Below are 23,981 nucleotides of genomic sequence, written 5' to 3' on the forward strand. Positions count from 1 at the left end.
CAAGCCGACATGCGTCACGTGACAGGAAGTCGTATGCGACAGGCGGAAGTCGAATGTGGGAGAGGAGTCGGCGGTGCGGGGCGTGGAGGCGTGACTCGTGTTTTGGGGTATCGCCGCCAAGATGAAGGTGAAGATGCTGAGCCGGAACCCGGACAACTACGTCCGCGAAACCAAGTTGGACTTGCAGAGAGGTGAGACATGTTGGCGGGAAGGGGCGCCTTCCGCGGGCCCCGGGGTGCTCCTCGGCCCCCGCGGGGTCCGGGTGCCGAGGCTCGCGCCCCGCCCCAGCCTTGCGGTTCTTTCCCCGGGCGAACTGCGCGCCGAGGGGCTCTGTGGCCCGGCTTTCTTTCCTGGTGCTTGCTCGCTTAACTACTTCAGATTTTCAGTGTGGGAGGAAACAGATGAAATTGCAAGTCCTCAGTTTTCCCTTGAGCACAGCTCTTAAGAATGTGAGCGGAGAATGGGTCAGGTGAGGCGAGTTTCACTTCCCCTTGCCAGTGTCTTTCCTCGCGAGCGAGCCCACCGTTTAGGAGTTGCCGTTCGTGCGACCAGGGGATGCGGGGTGCGAAGGCCGTGCGGCCGGAGTGTGTGCGGAGTCTAAATGAGCGGGGAGCGGCGACAAGGAGCCTTGTCGAGCCGTGCGTGTGTGGTGTCGCTCCCCAGAGCCTTGCAGGGTGGGTAACAAGCAGGAGTAGGCTTGCTTTGTCACTTGGACGTGACAGCGTCCCTGGGCGTTGAGCCTCTGGTCCCTTCCTCATCTCCGGTTTCACCAGTCTCTGCTTTTCCCACGAGCAGCTTGTGGCAGTGCGTTTCAGGTTCCCGTGGTACACGCGCTTGCCCGGTTAGCCGCTTTCTCGGGGAAACTTACTCCTGGGTGAGCACGGAGATAACCATCTTCCCATGCTTAGCCGCTGCACTGTGCCTCCGCGGTCTCCGGCACCTCTCTTCCGTGCTCCGCTCACGTAGTTTTATGCTTCCATCGGAGTGCTTAATCACATCCTGTCGTGAATGTTATTTTGGCTGACAGTCTCCCTGTGAGACTGAGCTTGCACAGAGGGGCAGAATCATGCCTAACGTAGCTTTATGGGTGGATGGGTGAGTAGGTGACTAGGTAGCCATAGAATCTTTATCTTAGGATTCTGATCTTACACTTTCGGGTGGGAGTTGCAGTAGATAGCAAAATGGAAAAATAAAAGCGTTGGAGCACTGTAAAACAAAGAAGAAGACTTTCTTTAAAAAATTCTGCCATCTGGGGTATTTCCTTGTAAATTTTACACGCTGTTCATATAGTTGGGGTAAGCATCGGGGAATCTTACGTTTTTAAAGCTCCCGTGGTAGTTTTGATGTGTGTGCGAGAAGACTGCAGTAAGTATGTGCGATGGATGTACTCACTGTGATGTCCTTGGTGCTTGTGGTGTGCAGCAGGTGCTCCCTCAGTTTGGTTAAGTGAGTGTTGTTGGCTGGATGTATGAAGTTACAGGTAGACACGATCTCATGATTCAAAAAGCTGTAGAAGACTTAAGATTTGAACTGAATATTCCTAAGGGGTACATAGGATTTCGATAGGGTAGAAAGAAAGTTGGATAAGTTCTTGGTGGGAGAGGTGTTATATAGAGGGACTCAAGAGTGGGAGAGTGCCAGACAAACGTGGACGCAAGTAAACCTGTTTGGTTGGAGCTGAGCTTCCCAAGGGACTCGAAGCTGAAGAGGTAAGTTGGAGCCCGATGGTGAAAGACCAAGTCTTTAACCTGGGCGGTTTAGGCTATTTCGTTCGGAAAAAACAATTACAATGTCAGTCTTTTTTTTTTTTTTTTTTTTATCTTAGAAACAATTTTTATTTATATGTATTGGGGAATATGGAAGATGTAATTCATAAAAATGGCTGGAATGGACTGTATTGCATGTTGGGCGTAAGGTACCATTGATAAAGAGTCAGACAGTAGAGATAGCAGGATGAAGTTGGGGGTAAGAAGATGCATATACTTTTTTTATACATTGATTTTTTTTTTTTTAATGTGGCTTTAGGGTTATTTCCTAAGCATTGCTGTTAACAGACATGTTTGGCAGAACAGTTAAGAATGTGGCTTGTGGAGCTAGCTGCATTGGTTTGAATCCTGGCTCCATGCAGCTTACTTAACCTCTTTTGCCTGTTTCCCCATCTATAAAGTAGGAGATAGTAATAGTAACCCAGAAGGTACTACAGAGATTAAAGGAGTTCGTGTGGGGTGTTTGGAAGAGTTCCTGGAACCTGGAAAATTCTCAGTGTTTTTTAAGGAAGTAAAACAAACATGGCAAGTGCCCATAAACATATTCACAACATTGAGAACCTATCCGTACATTGTTTAGCAGCAGAGACTAACAGTTGTTGCCTGCTCCACAAGTAGCTTAGAGTTCGGTCAAGCCCACAGTTGTTATGCCCTTGCTTTGTGCCAGGCGTTGTGCTAGGCATGAAGAGTGCAAATGAATAATGTCGATGTCCTGCCCTTTAGAGGTTACAACTCAGTGGAAGAGTGAGTAGAACACACGAAGGAAAAGCTGTGTATGGGGGTTTCTAGTCAGATTATTTTGCAAGGGTATGCATGCCATGATTTTCTACTTCTGCGTTCTTCATAGTGCTAGGCATAAAACTGTCTCTGACTGAATGACAAATCTGCAGGAAAGAGTAAAAGTGAGTTATTTTGTTAAGAGAGATTATTCTTATTTCAGTTCCAAGAAACTATGATCCTACCTTACATCCTTTTGAGGTCTCGCGAGAATATGTAAGAGCTTTGAATGCCACCAAGCTGGAGCGTGTATTTGCAAAGCCATTCCTTGCTTCCCTGGATGGGCACCGAGATGGAGTCAACTGCCTCGCAAAGCACCCCAAGAGCCTGGCCACGGTCCTTTCCGGGGCGTGTGATGGAGAGGCAAGTGTCACCCTCACCTTGACACAATACTTTAAAGCATTTTATGTTGCAGGTTTTTTTTGTTTTTGTTTTTAGTTTTACTCTGATCTCAGGTTATTCTGTTTGAAAGAATGGAGTTAGTTTTTTTATCTAACCTTAAGAAATTACAAGTGTAGTAGCTTATTGCTGAATTTGACAGTAAATAAAATAATTGTATTTATAATAAAGGTATTTAGGTGAGTTTTTTGCAGGGTGTTATTAATGATTCAACACTCAATTTCCCTGATAAGGAAAAAGGCTTTGAAATGCTTTTTTGGGGGGTGGGGGTACAGGTCTCACTATGTAGCTTAGGCTGGCCTTGAACTCACTATGTACTGGGTGGCCTCTAACTTAGGATCCTCCTCCCATAGTCTCCCCAGTGCTGAGATTATAGGTGTGGTTGAAACATGTCTGGTTGAAATACTTTAAACTGGAGTAAACAGTTTAACTGAATCTGAGAGAAACTTACAGATTGAATTTCCTGTTTGTTGACATATTTATCCATACCCTTTTTTTGAGACAGGGTCTCGTTATGTAGTCCAGGCTGGTGTTGAACTTTTACTATATAGCCCATATTGGCCTAGAACTTGTGGCAGTCCTCCTGCTTCAACCTCCTTAGTGCTGGGATTACAGGTGTGTACCACCACGCCTGGCGTGTTGCATTATTTTAACCCAAAGGATTTTGTTTTTAGCTACCTGGTAGAGTGATTCATAGCCTTTTCAGTATGGAATTTCTTTTGCTTCAAATGTAATTAGTACTCTTGTATGTGAACGTTTTACATTTATATTATGCTTTATTATAGGTTAGAATTTGGAATTTGACTAAGCGAAAATGTATCCGTACAATACAAGCACATGAGGGTTTTGTACGAGGAATATGTACGCGCTTTTGTGGGACGTCTTTTTTTACCGTAAGTATTATGCTGTTGTCATTAAGTCTTTTCAGCATGTGTAAGAATAATCTAATTGAATAAATTGTTTTCAAGTTGTTTGTTCCATTGCCCTTTTGAAATGTCACAGAGCAGAACTTACACCTTGAGAAGCCCTAATTTTGTTTGTGAAACCTAGCTTTATACATACTTAATGTCACCGAAGTAATAGTGCCCTGAGCACTGAAGTGAGACTGACGGGAAGTAAGGCCAGAGACGTGGTAGCACGTGTTAGAATTTCCTCCTCTGAAAGGCTGACTAACACTCCCAGTCATGCATGTGCGGTACCCTGTTTATCTGTTCATTCAGCAGGGGACATTTGGTTTGTTCCCACCTTTTGACCACTGTGAAAACACTGCTGTGTGTGCACAAACACAGTTCAAGGTAGCTTTTGTGATAGGAACAGTGGATGCGGGACTGTGCTATGAGACGATTAATTTGACAGCAGCAAGTGATCATTTTGGAGACTGGGTTAGTAATCTGAGTAGGCAAAAGCAAGAAGCTACCTTGGGAGTAAAAACAGTGGCAAGCCATGGTGAGACGAGGGGCATTTTGTAGGACTCACAGGCTTGACAGCTGGGCGGTGCCTAGGAAGTGGGTGGTCGCTGTTGTAGAACAGGGGAAGTCAGGAGTATGAGTATGTTTGAGAGGGGAATGAGTGTAGTGAGCTAAGTGGAAGCGGATCATTTGAGTGAAGTTGTCTCTGCTCTTCAGAGGGTAGGTGAGGAGCCTAAGAGGGAAACCAGAACTAACCTTGGCATCGTCAGCGCAGAACTCACAGTTGAATCCATGGCATGGCATCGGTAGGAAGAAGGAAGGAGAAAATACAGAAGTACATAGATGTCAGGGAAGCTGTGTTGCAGAATGCCCACCCCTGGGAAGTAGGAGGTTCCAGGAGGAGCCAGAGAGTGGAGGAACCTACAGATGTGGACAGGCTGGATGACACTGTGCATGTGTCGAAGGAGGGGTGGGGTGGTAGGTTAGAGTGGACAGCAGCTAACACTTTCCATTCTTCCAGTTGGTTATTCTGGAGATGCTGACTTAATACCCCAGGTGGGGTACTAATTATATGTTGTTTTACTCCTCAAAAGGAGTAAAGGCTGGTTTGAAGCATTATTTACAAATAGCCAAGGTAAAGAGTCAGCTTAAATGTCTGTTAGCAGAGAATTGGAGAAAGAAAATGTGTGCACACACAATGAAATACCATTAGCCTTGAAAGAGAAGGAAATCCTGTCTTTTGCAACAGCATGGATGAATCTGGAGGATATTATCATAAACGGAGTAAGCCAGGCACAGAATGAACCCACCACATGATTTCACTTCTGTGCAGTGTGGAATCCGAAAAATTCAACTCATAGAAGAGTTAGGAGGGTAGTTTCCAGGAGCTTCAGGGGAGGAAGATTGGGAAGATGTTGGCCAAAGGACGCAGAATTTCAGATAGGTTGAGTAAGCTAAGATTTATTGTGCACTGAGGTAAATATTGTTAATAACATACTATATAGAAAATTGCTGAAAGAGTAGGTTTTAAATGCTGTCATCACAAACAATTTGAGGTAATACATGTAATTGCCTTGATTTAGTAATTCCACAGTGTGTGTGTTTATCAAAACATGTATGGTACAAATATAAATGATTTGTTAATTGAAAAAATAAAAGTGACTACTAAAACCAGTGAATATGTTTCATATTCACTCATCTCTCCCCCCTTTTCAGGATACGTAAGTAGTGTTTTGTCATAGATAAGACATACAAAAACTTACTGGCATAATTTTGGCACTTAAGGTTTTAAAAAAAGTTTATTCAATGTCACAAAAAATTAACTTTTATTGCCTAATTTTCACAGTATCTGAGCTATCCCAGTTGGTAGCCCCAATGATATACCCAGCCTGGAGATGACATGTTCTTGTTTGTACAGAATGTTGTTAGACTTCCCTCAGGGTTGGTGGTCTGCTGAGGCTTGTCCTGAACAGAGCGGAGAGCAGCTTAATCATTTACAGTCTGAGTCTGCAGTGACATTAGCAGAGCTTTGACAAAGAGAAACTGACTTAAGGGAGAGAGTGTTCAAGGACACTGTTTATGTCGTTTTCTGTAAAAGCTAGCATATCCCAGTGGGTCAAGCCAGATCAGCCCAGCCCTGGGTATCTAAATTATATCTTCCTGGGTCGTGGGAGAATTAAGTTCCAAAACTGAGTTCTGGTATAGTGTCAATAGCTTAGATTCAGAGTTAAATATAGCCCTCCTACCTGATATTTTTTGTCTGTTATAAAGAGGTTAATGATTTTCCTCATTGGCATCCTCAACAAAAGAAATTCCTATCCGTTTCTAGTACTTGAACCTCTGTAAGCAGGTTTTTAGTCTTTTCTCATGTACACTGTGAAGTGTTTTGTAAGAAATGTTTCCCATTTGAATTTGCTAAGGAACTAAATTCATATTCCTCTCATAGAGAAATACACTATATCTTTATATTTTTATTAAAAATCAGTATAGGTTTATATAATCTAGAAATGTAAACTTGCAAGTTAAAGCTAATAGTTTGGTAGTTTGAGATCAGTAATCAAAAAGGCTCTAATATATGAAATTTTCTTTTTCTTGTCTTCTTTTTTTTTTTTTGTCTTTTTGAGACAGGGTCTCACTATGAAGTTCGTGTTGACCTTGAGCTCACTTTGTAGCCCAGGCTGGTCTTGAACTTGCAATAATCCTCCTGCTTCAGCCTCCTAAGTGCTGGGATTACAGGTGTGCATCACCATGCCCAGCTTTCTTTTCTTCTTACTTTCTGAGTACTGGCATGATATCCAAAGTGAAAAGTTTCATACCATGGAACTGTTTCATGTACAAAATTATTAAAAATTTCATATAAAGTTACCTTCAGGATTTGTATGTCAGTTGTATATGAAACAAATGAGGAGCTGGGGATTTAGCTCAGCGGCACAGCGCCTGCCTGGCAAGCGCAAGGTCGTGAGTTCGGTTCCTGGTACTGGAAAAAAAAAAAAGAAACAAATGAATTTGATGGTTAGACTTGAGTCTCATCTCCAAAATACTTCATTAGGTTTATGTAAATATTCCAAAATCTGAAACACTTGTAGTCCCAAGCATTTTGGCTAAGGGATACTCAACTTGTTAACCCCAAGCCACGTTATGTTCTACACCTTTTTACATTCTTACTTTATGTGCTCACAAACGTGTCTACCAAATACCCAGTACTGATGTCTAAATACCATAGGTTGTTGTCTCACCTTGATTTGCCAACAGTTGGCGACCTGGAGGTGCCAACAGTTCCTACTATCTGTGCAGCTGTCTTTATTAACTCTGTGAGGTTAACTCTGTGAGGTTTTTGACCTTGTGGGCCCCCAGAGTTCTCAGGGCCCTACAGGGGACTCCGGAGTCTTGTGCCATGCAGAGAAGAGCTGTGTTTACCCCAAGATTATAAAAATGTCTTATCTTGTATTTTCATGTCTTTCATCTTTTACATTTGAAACTACCTGGAGTTTTATTATAATGTAAAATATCGGGCTTTTTAAATGACTAACTGGATATTCTAGTATCATTTTATTATAATGAATTTGTCTCCCACATTTGCAATGTCGTCCTTATCACTATATGCATTTGTTGCATTATTTACGACCTAACTGTGCCCCTATTCTTGTTCTTCCTTTGCTCTACTTGTACGATTTTATTTTTAATTCTGTATACTTTATGCACTTGTCACAAGTCTTTGCCATAACAAGATGGGGTATAAATGTATCAGTAAATATCATAGTGGAAGGATATGGCATGCATTATCTTTTAAATCAAATAGTTGGCAAGTTTTCATTCATAACTGATGTCTGTCATCATCACCATAACTGTCCAGGTTGGTGATGACAAAACCGTGAAACAGTGGAAGATGGATGCACCGGGATATGGAGAGGAGGAGGAGCCGCTGCACACAATATTAGGAAAGGTACAGCGTGAACTGGCTCAGACGCTGCCTACTCAAGTTATTTTCTTTTTATGTTAATTCATAGTTACAATTTCCAGAAAGGAAAAAAGCATGTAAATAAGAAATGAGACTCTTTATTCTGCAAGAATGGACCTGTTTTAAGCAACATTTAGTGCATGTAAGGTCTTTCACAGCTAAAGAGTTTGAGCCCAATCTTTAGCATTCAATGGAGAGGGCTTGAGTTCCATTTTTAGCTAGAGGTTGCAATGAAACATTTCTTATAGGAAGGCCGTGAGGAAAATCTACAGTGCGGAGGTTAGGAGAAATATGCTTCCATTTCTGGTTCGTATAATCATAGATCTTACAGGAAGCTCAGAATTTTTTACTTTAGAAAATGATGAAATGTACTAATAGATGTTTCTTGTGTAGATCTTACTTATGTTCTTAACATTTTTTCTGCAGCTCAGGTATGGTGTGGTTATAGCTTAAGTACAATTTAAAATATTTGGCCTACCCATGTTTGATAATGTTACATTTTTCACATTAAGCAGACAAAATTCTAAAATTAGATTTAATCTGTATGTGCATATTAAAAATCACTTTGTTTCAGTATTATGGTTAGTATATACTTAGGTGCTGCTTCAGGCATCAAGTAGTGCTAAAAAGTCTTAAAGAAACATAGGAGTGGGGTGTAACTGGGGTGAAGATAATTCCCAAGGGTAAGCAAATGAGTAATTCTTAAAATGAGGTTTGTTTCTCATTCTTATAAAATGTCTTAACTCATTTTGATATTTCTTTCTCCTTTAAAGGAAAGGCTTTAGAGAGGTTTCTTTGTGAGTAGGGATTTCCTCAAAAATAAAATAAAAATCGGAGTCTAGATAAATATATTGAAAATACTGTTCTGCAGAGTTATGGTACCGGAGAAACCAGTCTGTGACAGCCTGTTTCTTTTACAGACAGTGTACACAGGGATCGATCATCACTGGAAAGATCCTGCTTTTGCCACCTGTGGACAGCAAGTGGACATTTGGGATGAACAGAGAACCAACCCTATATGTTCCATGACCTGGGGGTTTGACAGTATAAATAGTGTTAAATTTAATCCAATTGAGGTAATTTTTTAAAAACAATTCTTATTTCTTTATTGTCTAATATTTCATCTCTGTTTAGGAGACCTGTGAATCCAGAGGTTAGGAGATAAAAGTGTTTCTTGACTTTTAGTGACTTTTTGACATTTATTTAGTTTTCCAACTTACATCTGATTTTGTGAAATCTCAGTGTACTTGCTTGAAGTTTTAGTCCCAGTGTGAAGCATCATCAGAAGAAGAGCATGTGCTCAATGGGGATGGAGGCCAAGGAACGCTTGTGCTCCCCAGGCTGTGTCTTTGCCCTTCGAGAAAAATGTTAATTTTTCTTAACCCTCTCCAAGGTTGAAAAGGGCCCTTGAGCATCGTCTTCTCTGTAGCTCTGAAGGGTACCAGTGATCATAATACCGTGCATGGTCATGCATGGACTGCATGGTAATTAGTTACGTTTTTCTTGGTCAGAACTCAGTTGTGATTCCTACTTCCTTCATGGTCCAAGAGAAGAATTGGAGATTATCTACTCCATCTTACCTGTTCAGGTGTGAACTTAGGAGTAGAGGCTCTCCTGCAGTCTGAGCTAGTCCTTGGACTCTAGACCTTGCCCTGATGATGGAAGAGCAAATGAATTCATTGTCCAGAAGATGCTCAGAAAGGAAAGCAAGCCACTACACATGCAAGCTGAATTTGGGAGTTACTGGGGAGGCTGTGATATTTGGTGGTGTAAGAGAACATTCTGGTGTGCAAGTCGGGAAGCAGACGGGTCAAGGGAGGGAAGATTGGTGAAGTCACAGTGGCTGGGTCTGAGGACTGCTGATGTGACTGAGCAAAGCATGGGGTCTTGCCAGGAACGCAGATGCTGAGAAGATCCCTTCCCACTGATAGCACGTGCCCACATACACACTGCTGGGAGCAGCTGGGAGTCTGGAGCAGGGGCACCAACCTGTCTGAACAGATGTGGCCCGCTACCTGTCTGATGAGTTGCTTTACTAGAACAGCCGTGCTCCCTCGCTTACATACTGTCTGGCTGCTCTGCAGTAATGGCACGGTTGGGGAGTCTGTAAAACCACGTGGCCCACGAAACGGAAAGTACTTACTCTCTAGCCTTTCCCAGAAATAACGTGCTGACCCCTGGTCTGGAGAGCCGGTTTGTGCTGCGTCGTCTTCCCTCCGCCCACCACCGTCCTCCCCGTGTGCCCGAGGTGTGCCCTCCCTGCAGGAGAACCTGGCTGTGCAGAGCAGGCCCGGGCGACAGCAGCAGGAGCCAGCTACACACGCTTGTAGGAAGCCGTGTGCCCTGCACAGTGAGAGGCTCAGTTGAGATGCAGTGCCTGTCCTTTGCAGTGAGGTCTCCAAGTCACAGCTCTCTACTTGTTCTTTGGTTGTAATGCCAGACTAACTGTACCTCCGAGTGTACTTCGTAAGTTTGTGTTGTGATGATATATGTGAACGCTTTTTAAAAATACAGTTCTAACGTTCAAGTTGGTGGTGTTATTACTATAAAAAACAAAGACTGATTTTTTCTTAAGGAGCAGACAGAATCTTTTGGTTCTCTACTTCAGTGAGTATCTGTGTCAGAAGAGCTGATGGCTAGTTCTGAAATCTACTTTTTAGTCATGACCTAGTGAACATTTTTTTCCGACTTGCTTGAATAACAGTTTGTTCAGCTGTGTATGTGCGTGTGTGCATTTTAATTAACCTTACGAAGTGACTGTAAAAACAAACGGTGTACGAGTCTCTTACCCATGTTTAACTGAATGGAAAGGCCTGTTGCTGTGAACACATGCAGTGTATTTGTCTCCTGTGATTATTAATAATTAATTTTCTGCTAAAATATTGAAGCCCAGAATCCTGGTAAAGCCAAATGTTTATGCTGAGTATTGCTACACATTACAGTGTGAAAGTTGGCTTTTAGTTGAGGTGGAATGTTCGGCTTTGCTTGGATCAGAGTCTTTGCTTTTAGCAGTGGCACTGATCGTCCCCGGCAGGCACAAAAGAAACGGCCAGGAAAGGGTTGGAGGAGTCACTGGGACAGGCTTTCGGAGAGGCCTGAGGGGAGGCCGCAGCTGTGACACCCACTGAGCTGTGTGCACACAGCAGTGGGAGGAAGCCGGCCTGCGGCCCCTTGGTGACTCTTCCGACTCCTGCTGTCTTGCAGTAGGAGTGACAGGAGACAGAAGCCAGGATCCTGGGTATCAGGAGCCATGAGGGAGGAGGCATGGTGCCACGAAGAGTGAGTTCTGGCTTCTACCGGATGGTAGAGGGCTTATTTTCACTTCACGTCAGGGCCTCTGTAGGTACCTTGCATATCTGAAACTGACCCACAGGCTGGGCGCAATGGCATGTTCCTATTTTCTCAGGTGCTCAGGAAGCTGAGTTAGGAGGATTGCAAGTTCAAGGCTAGTCTGGGAAACTCAGTAAGATTGTGTTTCAAAAATGGCTGGGGATTTTGCTCAGCAAGACCTTGGGTGTAATTTCCAGGAGTGAAGAAGAAAAAAGTTAAATATTTGAACATCTCAACAGAGCTGGACAAAGGACAGATCTAATTGATAGTGAGTTAACAAATAGAAGGTAATACTAAAATTCTAACAAAGCAAATTTGTGTTTAGGAAATATTGTCATATAAATATTAACTTGTAAATGACATTACTTAATGCTGCCCAGTGCAGTAGAATTGCAGAGAAGATTGGTACAACTCCTTAGAAAATAATTAACCCTAAATATCGAAAGCCAGAAAATTCTTTATGTACATTTTGATACATTATTGTTGCTCCTGAAATTTTATCTGAATGTCATAATTCAAAAGTAAAAGTTAAATATGTGACAGTGTTTATGGAGGTGTTATTTATAATAATGCAAAATAATAAACAAGTCTGGTTTGAAGAAGGTAAGTAAAATACGTTGTTACAAATTAGAATTATATTAGTACTATAACCTGTGCATTATCACTGGCCTCTCAAATACATGTGTGGGGACTTAATAGTAAAAATACTCAGGTTGCTGAGATTGTGAATCATTTCTTTTACCCTCGTGAAATGGACTCTTGCTGTTGTAAATATCAGAGATAATTAAATCTGTGTGCCTGAAGTAGGCATGGTTTGCCATCATGCCTGGCTTTTAACTGGTGACTGTTGTACTGTCTGTGTTTCAGACTTTTCTCTTGGGAAGTTGTGCTTCTGACAGGAACATAGTCCTGTATGATATGAGGCAAGCCACTCCCCTGAAAAAGGTGAGCTGCACTTTTGTCTGTGTTATGCAGTTGATGGTGCTTTCTCCTCTAAGTTAGTATTTTGCAGAATTCAGCTGTGTGTTTGTTTTTTTCTTCTGTAGAGATGGTGGTCATCTCTCAGCTCCCCATTGCTTTTTAGAGACCTGTGAATTTCTTTGTCTCCTCCATAATGCCAGTAAATTTTAGGCATTTAATACTTACGTGAAATTCTTCAGTGGAAGATATTATACCCCGTTACTTAACAGTGTAATAACTCTTTGGGTCCAGTTATTGCATGATGTGTTCAATATTCTGTTTCCAGGTTTTAGAACTCATTCACATACCCAGCTTTATTTATTTATGTACTGATGAGTGGTAGTTTGATATTTTGTTAAACAGGTGTTACCTTGTTCAGAGCAACAGACTTCCTAACATTCTAAGATGGTCATTCCCAAAGTCAGTATCAAAACTGATGCAGCCTTCAGTGGCTCTCAGAAGGGAGAGAAACTCCCGTGCCATGGGAGGAAGAGGCTGGAAAGTCCATTTCAAGTCCTGGGTTGTGAGGGCACGAGAAGGGCTGGGGCTTGTTCACTTACTGAGGCCTTTGTCCCGGCCCACTGTGAAAGAAACGCTTCTGTGACTTCCGTTCCTAACTTTTGTAACTTCATAGTAAACTTACAGGTTTTGGAAGTTGAATATATTTGTTGACATTTGAGATAGACAAGTAGAATTGTCTTTCTAAAGTCCTGCTTTGGTTGTTGTGCTCATTCATGTGTTGTATTGGGAAGACCCTAAAGGTGAAGTGGGTTATTTAATCTGTGTTTCTCTGTAAAATGGTGGTATTAACCACTACCTTGCATCAGATTGGTAAGAATAAAAAGTGATACATTTAGCAAAATGCCATCATGAAATAATTACTTTAATAAGGGGTAATCCCCCCCCCCCATTCTCAGTGTGTAATGTTGCTCCATTATGCAGGGGTTGGGGAAGATAACTGTACCCTGGCTTTAGAGGTCCTCCACAATCTGGTCCCAGTTTGCCCTTGGTTATTTATTTCACTAGGGAAGGCAGCATTTAGTTGGGGGTCATATGCAGAGATTATTGCACTCGGCTACTTTCTCTTTCTTTTTACTAGATTATCAATTTTTCTTCTGCCTTTTCTTTCTTTTTTTTTTTTTCTCCGGTACCAGGAACCGAACTCATGACCTTGCGCTTGCCAGGCAGGCGCTTTTGCCGCTGAGCTAAATCCCCAGCCCCCTCTTCTGCCTTTTCTAAGTAGATTCTCCATGGGCTGATTCTTTCTCTGTGGTGATTCTAAGTTTCTCTCTTTTAAAAACTTACATCTAAGCCAAATGTGGTAACATACACCTGTGATCTCAGCACTTGTGAGGCTGAGGCAAGAGGGCTCCCAAGTTCAAGTCCTCCCTAGGCAACTTATTGAGACCCTGTGTAATGTTGGAAGTATGAGAGGAGTGTTCTGAGAGTGTCATATCCTACAATAGACTGTCACATATGACAGAACAGCTGTCCTTCCCAAGATAGCAGCACTGTATTGAGAAGCATTGAGAGTACCTGGTCATCATAATTTAGCTCACACCTTACTTGTCTATTGAAACACTATTGTACTTTAATCCTAAGCTCACCTATCATTAATTTTGCCCCTAATTTGATACTTCATAATTTATTGCTGTATTGTTTATATTTTAATTTTTCTAAATATGTCTCATTTTTGTGACTAAACTCTCAGTTATTTGAAGTCCAGTACTCTCTTTCGTATTTACCATTCTGCCTGTGTTTTATTCATGAAACAGTTTTTGGTTTATCTTTCTCATTGCTTTGAGTACTGTGCACGTACTAGGTACTTACCAACTATTTGCTTAAATCAATGAAGAAAGCTAAGTGAATGAAGTAGAAAGCTATCTATTTTAGAGGAAACTAGTATTGTTATGGTAATGGGATAACATATGCTTCCTTCCGTAGGTTATCTTAGATATGAGAACAAATACAATCTGTTGGAACCCTATGGAAGCTTTTATTTTTACTGCAGCAAATGAAGATTATAAGTAAGTTTCTCTCTTTTAAAAACTTATGTCTAAGCCAAACATGGAAACACACACCTGTGATCTCAGCACTTGTAAGGCTGAGACAGGAGGACCCCCCCCCAAGTTCCAGTCTTCAGTAGGCAACTTAGACCCTGTATCAAAACAAAATTGGAAGCAGGCGGCAGCTAGGGCTCAGTGAGAAGGCCCTGAGTCTCCAGTAATTAAAAAAAACATATTTTTATCAGGACTAGTTCAATTACATGTCTTATTGATGGTTTATTAGGTGAGTATACCATCATGCACAAGTTAGAACACTGTTACTTGTTTTCCTGAAAAAAAAAAAAATTTCCTTATTTGGAGAAAAGCCTCTTAGAAAATATTTATTTTCTCATTTTTCAGAATGATGTAGGTCAGGGACAGTTAAACTATAACCAATGGACTAAGTCCTGCCTTCGGCCTGTTTTTTATAGTTCTTTGGAATCCATCAACCCCCTTTTGTTTGTAAATTGGATGTAGCTGTCTTTATGCCATGGTGCCTGAGTTGACTAATTCCAACAAGATCTTGTGTCAGTCAGTTTTCCATTGCTTTGACAAAACACCTGAGAATGGTAATTAACAGAGGAAAGGTGTATTTTGGCCCATGCTTCGGAGGGGTCAGTCCATAGTCAGTTGGCTCCAGTGCTTATAGCAGTGCAGAGGCACCATGGCAGAAGGGCATGGCCGAGGAAAGCTGCTCACCTCATGGTGGCCAGGAAAGAGAGAAACTGCACTGGGGGACTTGTTCCTCCTGCTTCTGTTCATCTGGGCCCCCAGCCTGGGTGGTGCACCCCACATTCAGGAAAGATTGGTCCCCTCTGTTTGCTGTCCCACATGCAGTCTTCTGGAAACACCCTCAGACACAGCCAGAAGTATGCTTTATTCATGTCTTAGATAGTTCCTTGTCTAATCAAGTTGACAAGATGGACCATCACAAACCTTGTGGCCCACTTGGTCAAAATGTTTACTATCTAGCCCTTTATAGGGGAAGCTGGGTGATTTCTGGTGTAGGCCGTATAAGTGGTGGCTAAATCCTTTCTTTTCTTCCCACTGCGGTGGGGATGGCCCCAGCACTTTTAATTTTGAGAACAGAGTCTTGCTAAGTCACTATGTTGCCCAGGCTGGCTACCTGCCCTCCTACAAGGACACTGACTGCATTCATGCGAGCATCAGCCTTGTAACCTATCTACCAGAAGCCTTGCCTTCTTCACATACCAGCCACACACTGGGGATTAGGTTTCACCGTGAATTTGGAGAGAGCACGGGCATCGGCTCTGTAACACGTTACTATGTACTGTCGAAGAAGCCATGTCGGTTACTTTGCTGGCCTTAGATTAGGTTTAGCGAACGTTTTCTTATTAGGTTGAGATTATATATTTGGCAGGATACCACAAAACTGATGTACCCTGCTCATTATATCCTCTGGGGGAGTGGTGTTTATGTTCAGTAGGTTTTATTATTGATGTTAACTGCAGTTAAGGTGGTGTCAACCAGTCTTTCCACTGTAGTTAGTTTTTGTGTATCCGTTGCATCCTGTGGGGAGACACTTTGAAACTGTGTGGGTAGCCTTTCCTCCAGTTTCACACTCCGTACACTTAGTATCGCAGGTATTTTGATGTGAGGAACTTGGTTGTGGTAATGCTGTGTTTTCCGACTGTTGTCCCATCGTGGTTAATTTGGAACACTTGTTTTTAGCTGTTGATTAAGAATTTGTAAGTCTTCAATCTCAAAGTTGTGTTTTTACCAGTTTTACCTAAGATATAGTTTTCTAATATGTAGTTACTAGAGTGTTTTCAAAGATCAGTAGTTTGAGTAAGGCTTATATGCTATGTGAAATATCACAGTACAGAGCTTTGTACAGTATTACGAATTTTATTAAAAGTATATATTTAACACAGTGAAAAGATTTTTTAAAAATTACATTGCACTAACAATTTCTCAAGGTAGTGGAGTTAATTTTTATGCTCTCCTTTTTTTGAACGTTTATGTTTTCTTCAATGAAATTTGCACTCATCGTGGGGAAACTGTGTGTGTGTGTGTGTGTGTATGTATGTGTGTGTGTGTGTGTGTGTGTGCCTGTGCGTGCTCTGCAGCAGTAACAACAGTGGTTGATATTTTTCCCAGTTCCTCCCTGTGTGTACAGTTGAGCTGTTTGTGTGGCTGTGTTGTATTAGTCAGCTAGTGGGTCTTCTTTTCGCGAGAGTCTTCTTCGTACTGCCCGTGGCTTCCTTCTAGACTCATGTCGGTGTTTCAAACCTCCACAGCTTGTATACATTTGACATGCGTGCTCTGGACACCCCTGTCATGGTGCACATGGATCATGTGTCTGCCGTGCTCGACGTAGACTACTGTCCCACGGGGAAGGAGTTTGTATCTGCCAGTTTTGACAAATCTATCCGCATCTTTCCTGTGGACAGGAGTCGAAGCAGGTATGTGACTACCAGTAGGCCACTTTTGTTTGGTTTTTTGTTTTTTGCTCGACGTCATTTGCCTTTCTGGAGGGTGGGGCATGTCCTGTGACGGGCTCACTCAGGTGCTGTGGCGTCAAGTCTCAGGTCTCAGTGTGCAGCATTCACCCACGGACGGAGCGTGAGCCTTCCCGCGTGTCTTTCACTGAGCAGGACATTAGCTTTGTGTAATGTATTGTTATAAGAATGCAGTAGCCTTATAGCAAATCTTTTTTGTTAATTTTAGAATTATTTTAAGTGCTTTGTAGTAAACTTCCTAAAAAATTTCAGTTTGATGATATGATAAATGTTGTATTAATATCATTTAAGAGCAATTAATACCTTATATTTGTTACTTTTTATTTATTCCATTTCAACCAAAGTAAAAGAGAGGAAAAGCTAGTTTAAAGTGTCAAGCTCATGCTTCCTGCATTGCGCTTCGGAGGTCTTCTCACCGCGGACTGAGGGGCGGTAGGAGACCGGCTGTGCGGTGGGCTCGTCTGTCTCCTCTTCTCAGTGCTGATATGCGGCCATTGTCCACTCTGCTGCATTCTGTATGTTACTAAGTGTAATACGCGTTTGTAGATCTAAATTAGATTGTAACCTGTGTCATAGAGAGGTGATTTATAGGAAATTAGGGCCTTTACAGGGTTTTCAAAGGTAATTTAGTTCTTGACTTTTTGCTCTACTGGCTGGCTTTAAACCCAGCTGCCATGTAAGATGCAGCCCCTGGTGTGAGCTGTGATGCGCAGAGCACTTTGATGCACATTCTTAGATGTGATCTTGGAAGCAAGCATAAGCCAAATTCAAGGAGTTCTCCCCATGGAAGTGGTGATAAAGGGTTATGGTGGTGTTATTCACACTTGAAGATAGGACCACTTCCACTTCAATGAAATAACTACATGTAAAAGGTAAAAGAATGATGTAAATGAATTTCTCTTAAAATACAGTATATTCATGCACACATCCGTATGGAACTGTAAGTTGGTTGAGTGTCCTGGTCTTGCTTAATAAAATTCTGTTTAATTAGAAAATGGACCTGGTGAAAGGTAGCAAAATTATTGGAAGGAGCAGGAAAGGAAGAGAGAAAGGCGTAGGACGCTGGAAAGAAGGAAGAGCTGTGCAGCGGGGTGAGAGACAGTGCTCTGTGGTGGGGCAGCGGGGGGGAGTTGGTACCCAGGCTGCGCTGCGCCCTCCTGAGGGTTCTGGTGCCTCCAGGGAGTCTGGTGGCCAGAAGTCTGGCCATAGTTCCTTGATTGTTCACACCTCCCAGAGTTTGAGCAGAATGGAATTTATCAGCTTGGCCCCAGCCTGAAGGTAGTAGAACAGTACTACCTTCCTACCATAACAGTAAGCAGACACACAGACTGGGCAGAGTCAGAGACGTGGTGTACCTGGGACCCCAGGGACCCGCAGCTGGGTTGGGCACGGTTGCTCCAAAGCCAGCCCGGGTAGCTAAGTCAAGTCCAGCTAGAAGTTCTAGCTCGTGCTCTTCCAGAACATTGTGCAGGGGTTCTTCTGCCTCATTCTCCCGCATGTTTCCTCCTCTGTAGTGTGGAGGTTTTGCAATCACAGTCTCAATATGCGTTACTTCCTGTTGTATTTAGATAAAATAGTAGTCACGGTGACCTTTGCCTTCATTTACTTGAAAGCCGGTTCCAGTTTGTTTCCATGGCTTGCTCACATTTCCTGTGTTATAGATACTGTCTGACTCGGCTTGGGCAGCTTTTGGATATCTGCGTTGTTTAAGTGTTTTCCTTTAAAAGACATTAAGTGGGGTATAGTATATGTTTAAAGTGAGTTCTTAAAAGCTAGTTAAATCAGTATTTGGAAGTAGGTTTCTACTGGGGTTTCCTTAAATATTTGCTAAACAAACAAAACCAATAGTATTCACGTGGAGAAATTAGTTTGACTATGTACATGAAGAATTAAAGTTTTTAAAATGGGTTTGTCTCCTAGAGTAACTTTTAGTGAGCTTTCTAAATTTGGCATATGTGTGAGCAAGAAGAACTCTGCATAGTATACATTAGGGTTCTAAGTTGGTGAAATGACTAACCATTGGATTTGACTGGTCTGACCATTATCTTTAATGTTGCTGAAGCCTGGTGAAGTTTCTGTACATTTAAACTCATTTTGCTCTCCAAAAAGGAGCCTCTTCAGAGGGCAGAGACTGTTTGTCTTGGTTGGTTGTGTTTTGTTTTGTGATAGGGATCCTGTGTAGTTCAGGCCGCCCCTGAGGTCACTATGTAGCCCAGGCTGGCCTGGAACTCAGGCCGTCCTCCTGCCTCAGCCTCCCAGGTGCTAGGATCACAGGTGTGTGCATGTGCCAGCACGCCTGGCTGGTTGGCTGGTTTTTGAGACAGGAGCTCGCTGTGTAGCCCAGGCTGGCCTTGAACTCAGTATGTAGCCCAACCTGGCCTCCAACTTGCAGCAATTGTCCTGCCTCAGCTTCCCAAATGTAGGGATTATGGGTGTGTGCCACCACATCCTGCTTCCGTCTTGAACCAGCAGAACATTGAGGAGGACAAGAAAAGGCTGTATGTCTCATCTAGTTTTCCTTTTAATAGGCTGATCTTTCCAGCCATCCTGCCCTTTAACAAAGACGTTTCCTGGGTTTTTCTTAGTGCTTGCAGCGCTCAGTGTGGAAGGCCGGTAGGAGCGAGCGTATGGGTCCTCCACAGACGTGCATCCTGTGTGGCCGCGCCTCCGGGTTTGCTTTTACTCTGCATAATCTTCTGGGCCTGTTTCCTTTCTCTCACGCAGCCTGCATTTTGAATCATGTGATCCCGATTTGGGAAGTTTATTTCTCCGGAGATCTCACCTTGTTACTTTTCCTGACCTTATCTTTTACTTGCTTTTAATGTGTTTCTGACACTTCCCAGGATAGTGTCTTTTGTGAATTTACTTAGCAAGTTTCACTGTCTTCCTGAAGAGGCACGCTGCTTGTCAGCCCCGCTGTTAAATGATTCTTACCTCAGCTCCTCAGATACTTGGGGAGCCCTCCCCTTTTTTCCACACATGTAAATCACCTCTCACTTGAGTTAAGCCACCCCCCATGTGCACTGAGCTACATTCCCAGCTTTTTAAATTTTTAAAACATTTTTATTTTGTTTAATTGCAAGACAGGGTGGGTTTGAACTTAGGATCCGCTGCCTCAGCGTCCTCGTGTTCTGGGATAACAGGTGTGCATCGCCACACCTGTCTTCAGTGAAGCTTTTTAAACAGTGCGCCAAGCAAAAATCAGAGGTCAGGTTTGCGTAGTGGGATATGCTCTTTCAATGCTTTGTATTTCCTTTATTGCTCTGTTTAAAAGGGGGGTGTAACAGTTGAGCTAAACTGAACTGGAGTGCGGAGGACTTATTAAGAGTAAGCTACTTTTTCTGGTTACAAGGTCACTTAGCTAAAAATGATATTTTATTTGTATTTCATTATTTTGTGAAATTTTGTGTATATCTGGTTTTCATTACTTTCTTACTGGACTATCAATTTTCTTCAGACAGGAATTGGTTTTTAATTCACTAGCACTTAGCATAGAACCTTATTAGTTGGGTTCAATAAAAATGCTTTGAAACGCATTTGAATTGCTCTTAGAACTCAGAGCTGGTGGCCTGACAGTTGAGAGGCGATGGGCAGAGCAGACCTGTGCCTGCAGCCTCAGGCCCCGCCTCCCCTCCCGCAGGGAAGTGTACCACACCAAGCGGATGCAGCACGTCATCTGCGTGCGCTGGACGGCCGACAGCAAGTACATCATGTGCGGCTCCGACGAGATGAACATTCGCCTGTGGAAGGCCAATGCTTCTGAGAAGCTGGGTGTGGTAAGGGGCCCCGTTTTCTTTCATTTTCGTAGAGCAAGTTTCTGATTTCATTGGATATCATTCTGCTGTAGACATCTATTGAAGTACTTGAGATATTTTGATCAAATGGATAGCACTGTGACAAAACACATTAACAACAGAACAAACAAGGCTTTTTATGGTAAGGACGCCTGCAGAGTGCCTCTGTTATTTAGGTGTTGGTGATATTTTTGCCTCTTTGCTTCTTTGGTCTCCTTGAGTAGGAGGGAGGAGTTGGAGGAGAGGCGTAGATACAGTCTAGCGCTGCTTTTCTGCTAGGAGTGGCCACGAGGCGTGAGAGGTTGTGGCTCCCTCTGAGGGCGTCTCAGGGCAGACTTTGAGACGCTGTAGTGTGAACACCCGAGCTTCAGATTTGAAAAGGATTCAGTGAGTATTATCATTGGCTGCCTGCTGGTACCTTTGGGCTATGAAATTACAGCTGATGCTTTTTATTTGTTGATGTTTTTCCAAATGTCCTACATTTTCTATGAGAAACATACAGAATATTTTTATCAGGAAGAAATACTAAGGAAGGAAGGTTAAGTGTGAATTATTTTCTACTTAGCTCTGGTAGAAAAAAATTAAGGCACAATAAGCAGTAATGAAAAACAATTCTGTTTCCAATTAATGACTGGTAAGTATTGCACTAGGTCTAGGTCTTAGTTCTTCATTAAATGTTCCTATAATTTGTGTCATACTCAACATTTGTTAACCTAGCCGTTATGGAATCCAGTACTTTTTTCTGTTGTGTAATTATTTTTACCAAAAAAATGAATCAGGGGCCTTTTCTGTTTTGCCTCTGGGGTGCGCAGCGCTGCTCCGCCCCGCCTGTGTGTGTTTGGCGGCATTAGCTGGAGGCCGCGCAGGGCGCATCCCTCACAGGACCCTGCCAGGTCCTACTCGTTCAGTTCTGCAGGTGCTGACGGGCAGCCCTAGCTTTGCTGTGTGGCGGCAAAACAAAGAGCACGCTGCACTTCTCATTCAGATACCATGTGCGCTTTCAGCTCGCGTCCCGAGAAAGGGCGGCCCAGGACTATAACCAGAAGCTGAAGGAGAAATTTCAGCACCATCCTAACATCAAACGCATCGCTCGGCACCGGCACCTGCCCAAGTCCATCTACAGCCAGATCCAGGAGCAGCGCATCATGCGGGAGGCGCGCCGGCGCAAGTACGCCTCGGGCGTCGCGGTGTTGGGGCGTAGGGCGTTGGCCCCTGCTCCCAGCCACCAGGGCCAGGCAGGGACCCTCCAGGGGGCAGCCCTGCTGCTGTGGGCGGAACCGCTTCCTGGACCGCTTTGCCAGTAGAGGAGAGCAGGGGTCATCTGCGGTGTGAGAGAGAATTCCCTTGCTCGTTTCTGAGAATAGGTCTGAAGGATTAATGACGAAAATGAATTAGCAAACTGAGAAAACCTTCACCATATTTAAAACTATTGCAAGTTGGTAGTTTTTTAAATGATTTCCAAGATAGTGATGAGATAATGTATATTTTCTAAGTGTAAGAATTTGAAGAATTTATATGAAGTGTCCATTTCTTAAGTAAATTTCTAAAAGTACATTTCATTACCACATTTGAGATCTCACGCTTCCTTTTGATGTTTTTTGAGACGGGGTCTCACTGTGTTGCTCAGGCTGTCTCACACTCCTAGGTTCCAGTGATCCTCCTGTCTCAGCCTCCAGAGCAGCTGGGATGCAGGCGTGCACCACTGCCAGCTAGAGCGCTAACACTTTGCACCTGAGGAGAACCCCCTTTTCTATTTCTCCTGTGGAGTATTCTCTCTGGAGCACTTGGATTAATGCAGAGTATTACAGAAACTCTACAAGTGTCTGTTTTTAAAAATTGGGCTGTTACCTTTGGGTAGGTGTCAGGGTTGAATCTCTCAGCAACTGTGGCAGCCTTTAACTTAGTAAAGGAAGCTGCTAGGTAGTAGATAAGAGGTGATGAAATGAGTAACAAAAGTTGATTTCTGTCCAGCGGCTACCTTTTACCTGTTCCCATTATGAATGTTAAGGTGTTTTCCCATGGAAAGAACAGAGAAAGCTTTCTCTGTTAAGACGATTATTTTATCGTTTTCTTCATTCTGTGTTCTCTAGGGAGCTGAATCGCCGTAAGCACAGCAAGCCGGGGTCCGTGCCGGTGGTGTCGGAGAGGAAGAAGCATGTGGTCGCGGTCGTGAAGTAGCGTTTGCTGTCCGACCAGTGCTCGGGCATAACTGTCTCACCTTTGATTTGGGAAGGAAAATTTCAGCACCATCCTAACATCAAACGCTTGTATATAAATAAAAACGCTGGCTCTGATTTAATGAGAACCGTCTCGGTAGGGGATTTCTTTCCCTCTCACCGCCGGCCACCGAGCTCTCCCTGTGGCTCACAGTGTGCCTGGTGTCAGGGCCAGCTGCACTGTTGCTCAGGGAACTGTCCCTTTAGGCCCGCCTGAAAATGCAGCCACCGTAGTGTGATGTTTGCCTGGCGTCTTGTCTGGGCGTTTAGCGGTGCTGCCGTGAAGGTAAGTGCCACCTGCTGCGTCACTAGCCTACCCGCATGGTTTCCATAGTGATGTCCGGGTGACTTGCACACTGCAGAGCCTGCCTGGGAGACGTGGGCAGTTTCCTGTCACTTGGGCCTCTCCTAATCTAGAAACGGAAGTGTGGTTTTGACCACTTTGAAGTGTGACTTGTGGATCTTGTGGAGTGACGTGCACGGAGGTGTCTCGGCAGGTGAAGTTGTCGGGGTAGGACCCCGAAGGACGTACGGGTGGTGATGCTGTGCAGGTGTCCCTCGGGGGCACAGGGAGACGCAAGTCTGCAGGACTGGTGGCACCTCAGCACGGCTCATCGAGTGCCTTGCCATGGAGCCTGTCGCACTCTGACACTTCTCCTCGACAGGAACGGAAGCGAGGCAGCACGTTCCTCAGCCGTTCACCGCACTTTTCACCTGATTTTCCGAACAAGGCAGGGAGAAACGTGAGGAATGACTGGAATGGGCGAGAGAGGACAAGTACAGACGACTTGTCTTCAGATTCCTGGTCAGTGTGGGCGGGTGAACAGTAGATCCGAAGTGGGTGGCACTCACTGAACACTGGCGACCCATGGGCCCGGGAGCCCCAGTTCCGAGCACTGGCAGGGGGAAGGGGTGATGGGGATTTTCTAATAAAGGTCTGTGTTCCCCAGTTTGTCAGTGTTTTGATTAGCGGTGCTAATGTTTGTGTATTTTAAAGCACAAACATTGTGGGTTAAGTCAGGCCAAGCACGCTGACTGAATGCATGAGTGAGTGGCTGGTGGAAGGATTCTTTCATCAGCGGCTGTGTACCTGCGCATTAGTCTAAGTCAGGGCCTCACCCGCTCTGTGCCAGGATCGTGTCTCCTCCCAGGCACTAAAGGCCGCGTCTGGAGACGAACTTACTGTTTGGCTCCAGCCCTTCAGTTTTGGAACACCACCCACAGAGACATTCAGGTCGGAGGATGGGTTTTATCAGTAATAGTAACCATGGCAGCTTGTGTTTACTGAACACTCAAACCCTGGAAGTGCTTTGGATGAGCTTAACTGAAATTAATTTTCCTTCCA

General features: G+C 43.6%; 1 protein-coding gene across 1 annotated transcript; it reads left to right on the forward strand.

Annotated features, from left to right (window-relative positions):
• The first annotated feature begins 23 nt into the window (after nucleotides 1-23).
• On the forward strand, nucleotides 24-22,725 carry Dcaf13 (DDB1 and CUL4 associated factor 13). The gene is made up of 11 exons (XM_005381951.1): nucleotides 24-191; nucleotides 2,707-2,906; nucleotides 3,728-3,835; nucleotides 7,704-7,793; nucleotides 8,729-8,884; nucleotides 12,006-12,083; nucleotides 14,043-14,125; nucleotides 16,405-16,569; nucleotides 20,267-20,402; nucleotides 21,425-21,588; nucleotides 22,511-22,725. The coding sequence occupies exons 1-11, from the start codon at nucleotides 122-124 to the stop codon at nucleotides 22,596-22,598; spliced, it is 1,338 nt and encodes a 445-aa protein (XP_005382008.1). The 5' UTR covers nucleotides 24-121; the 3' UTR covers nucleotides 22,599-22,725.
• Nucleotides 22,726-23,981: the final 1,256 nt, after the last annotated feature.

Source organism: Chinchilla lanigera, unplaced genomic scaffold, assembly GCF_000276665.1.
Source record: "Chinchilla lanigera isolate Chin_1 unplaced genomic scaffold, ChiLan1.0 scaffold00016, whole genome shotgun sequence".
NCBI classification, from domain to species: domain Eukaryota; kingdom Metazoa; phylum Chordata; class Mammalia; order Rodentia; family Chinchillidae; genus Chinchilla; species Chinchilla lanigera.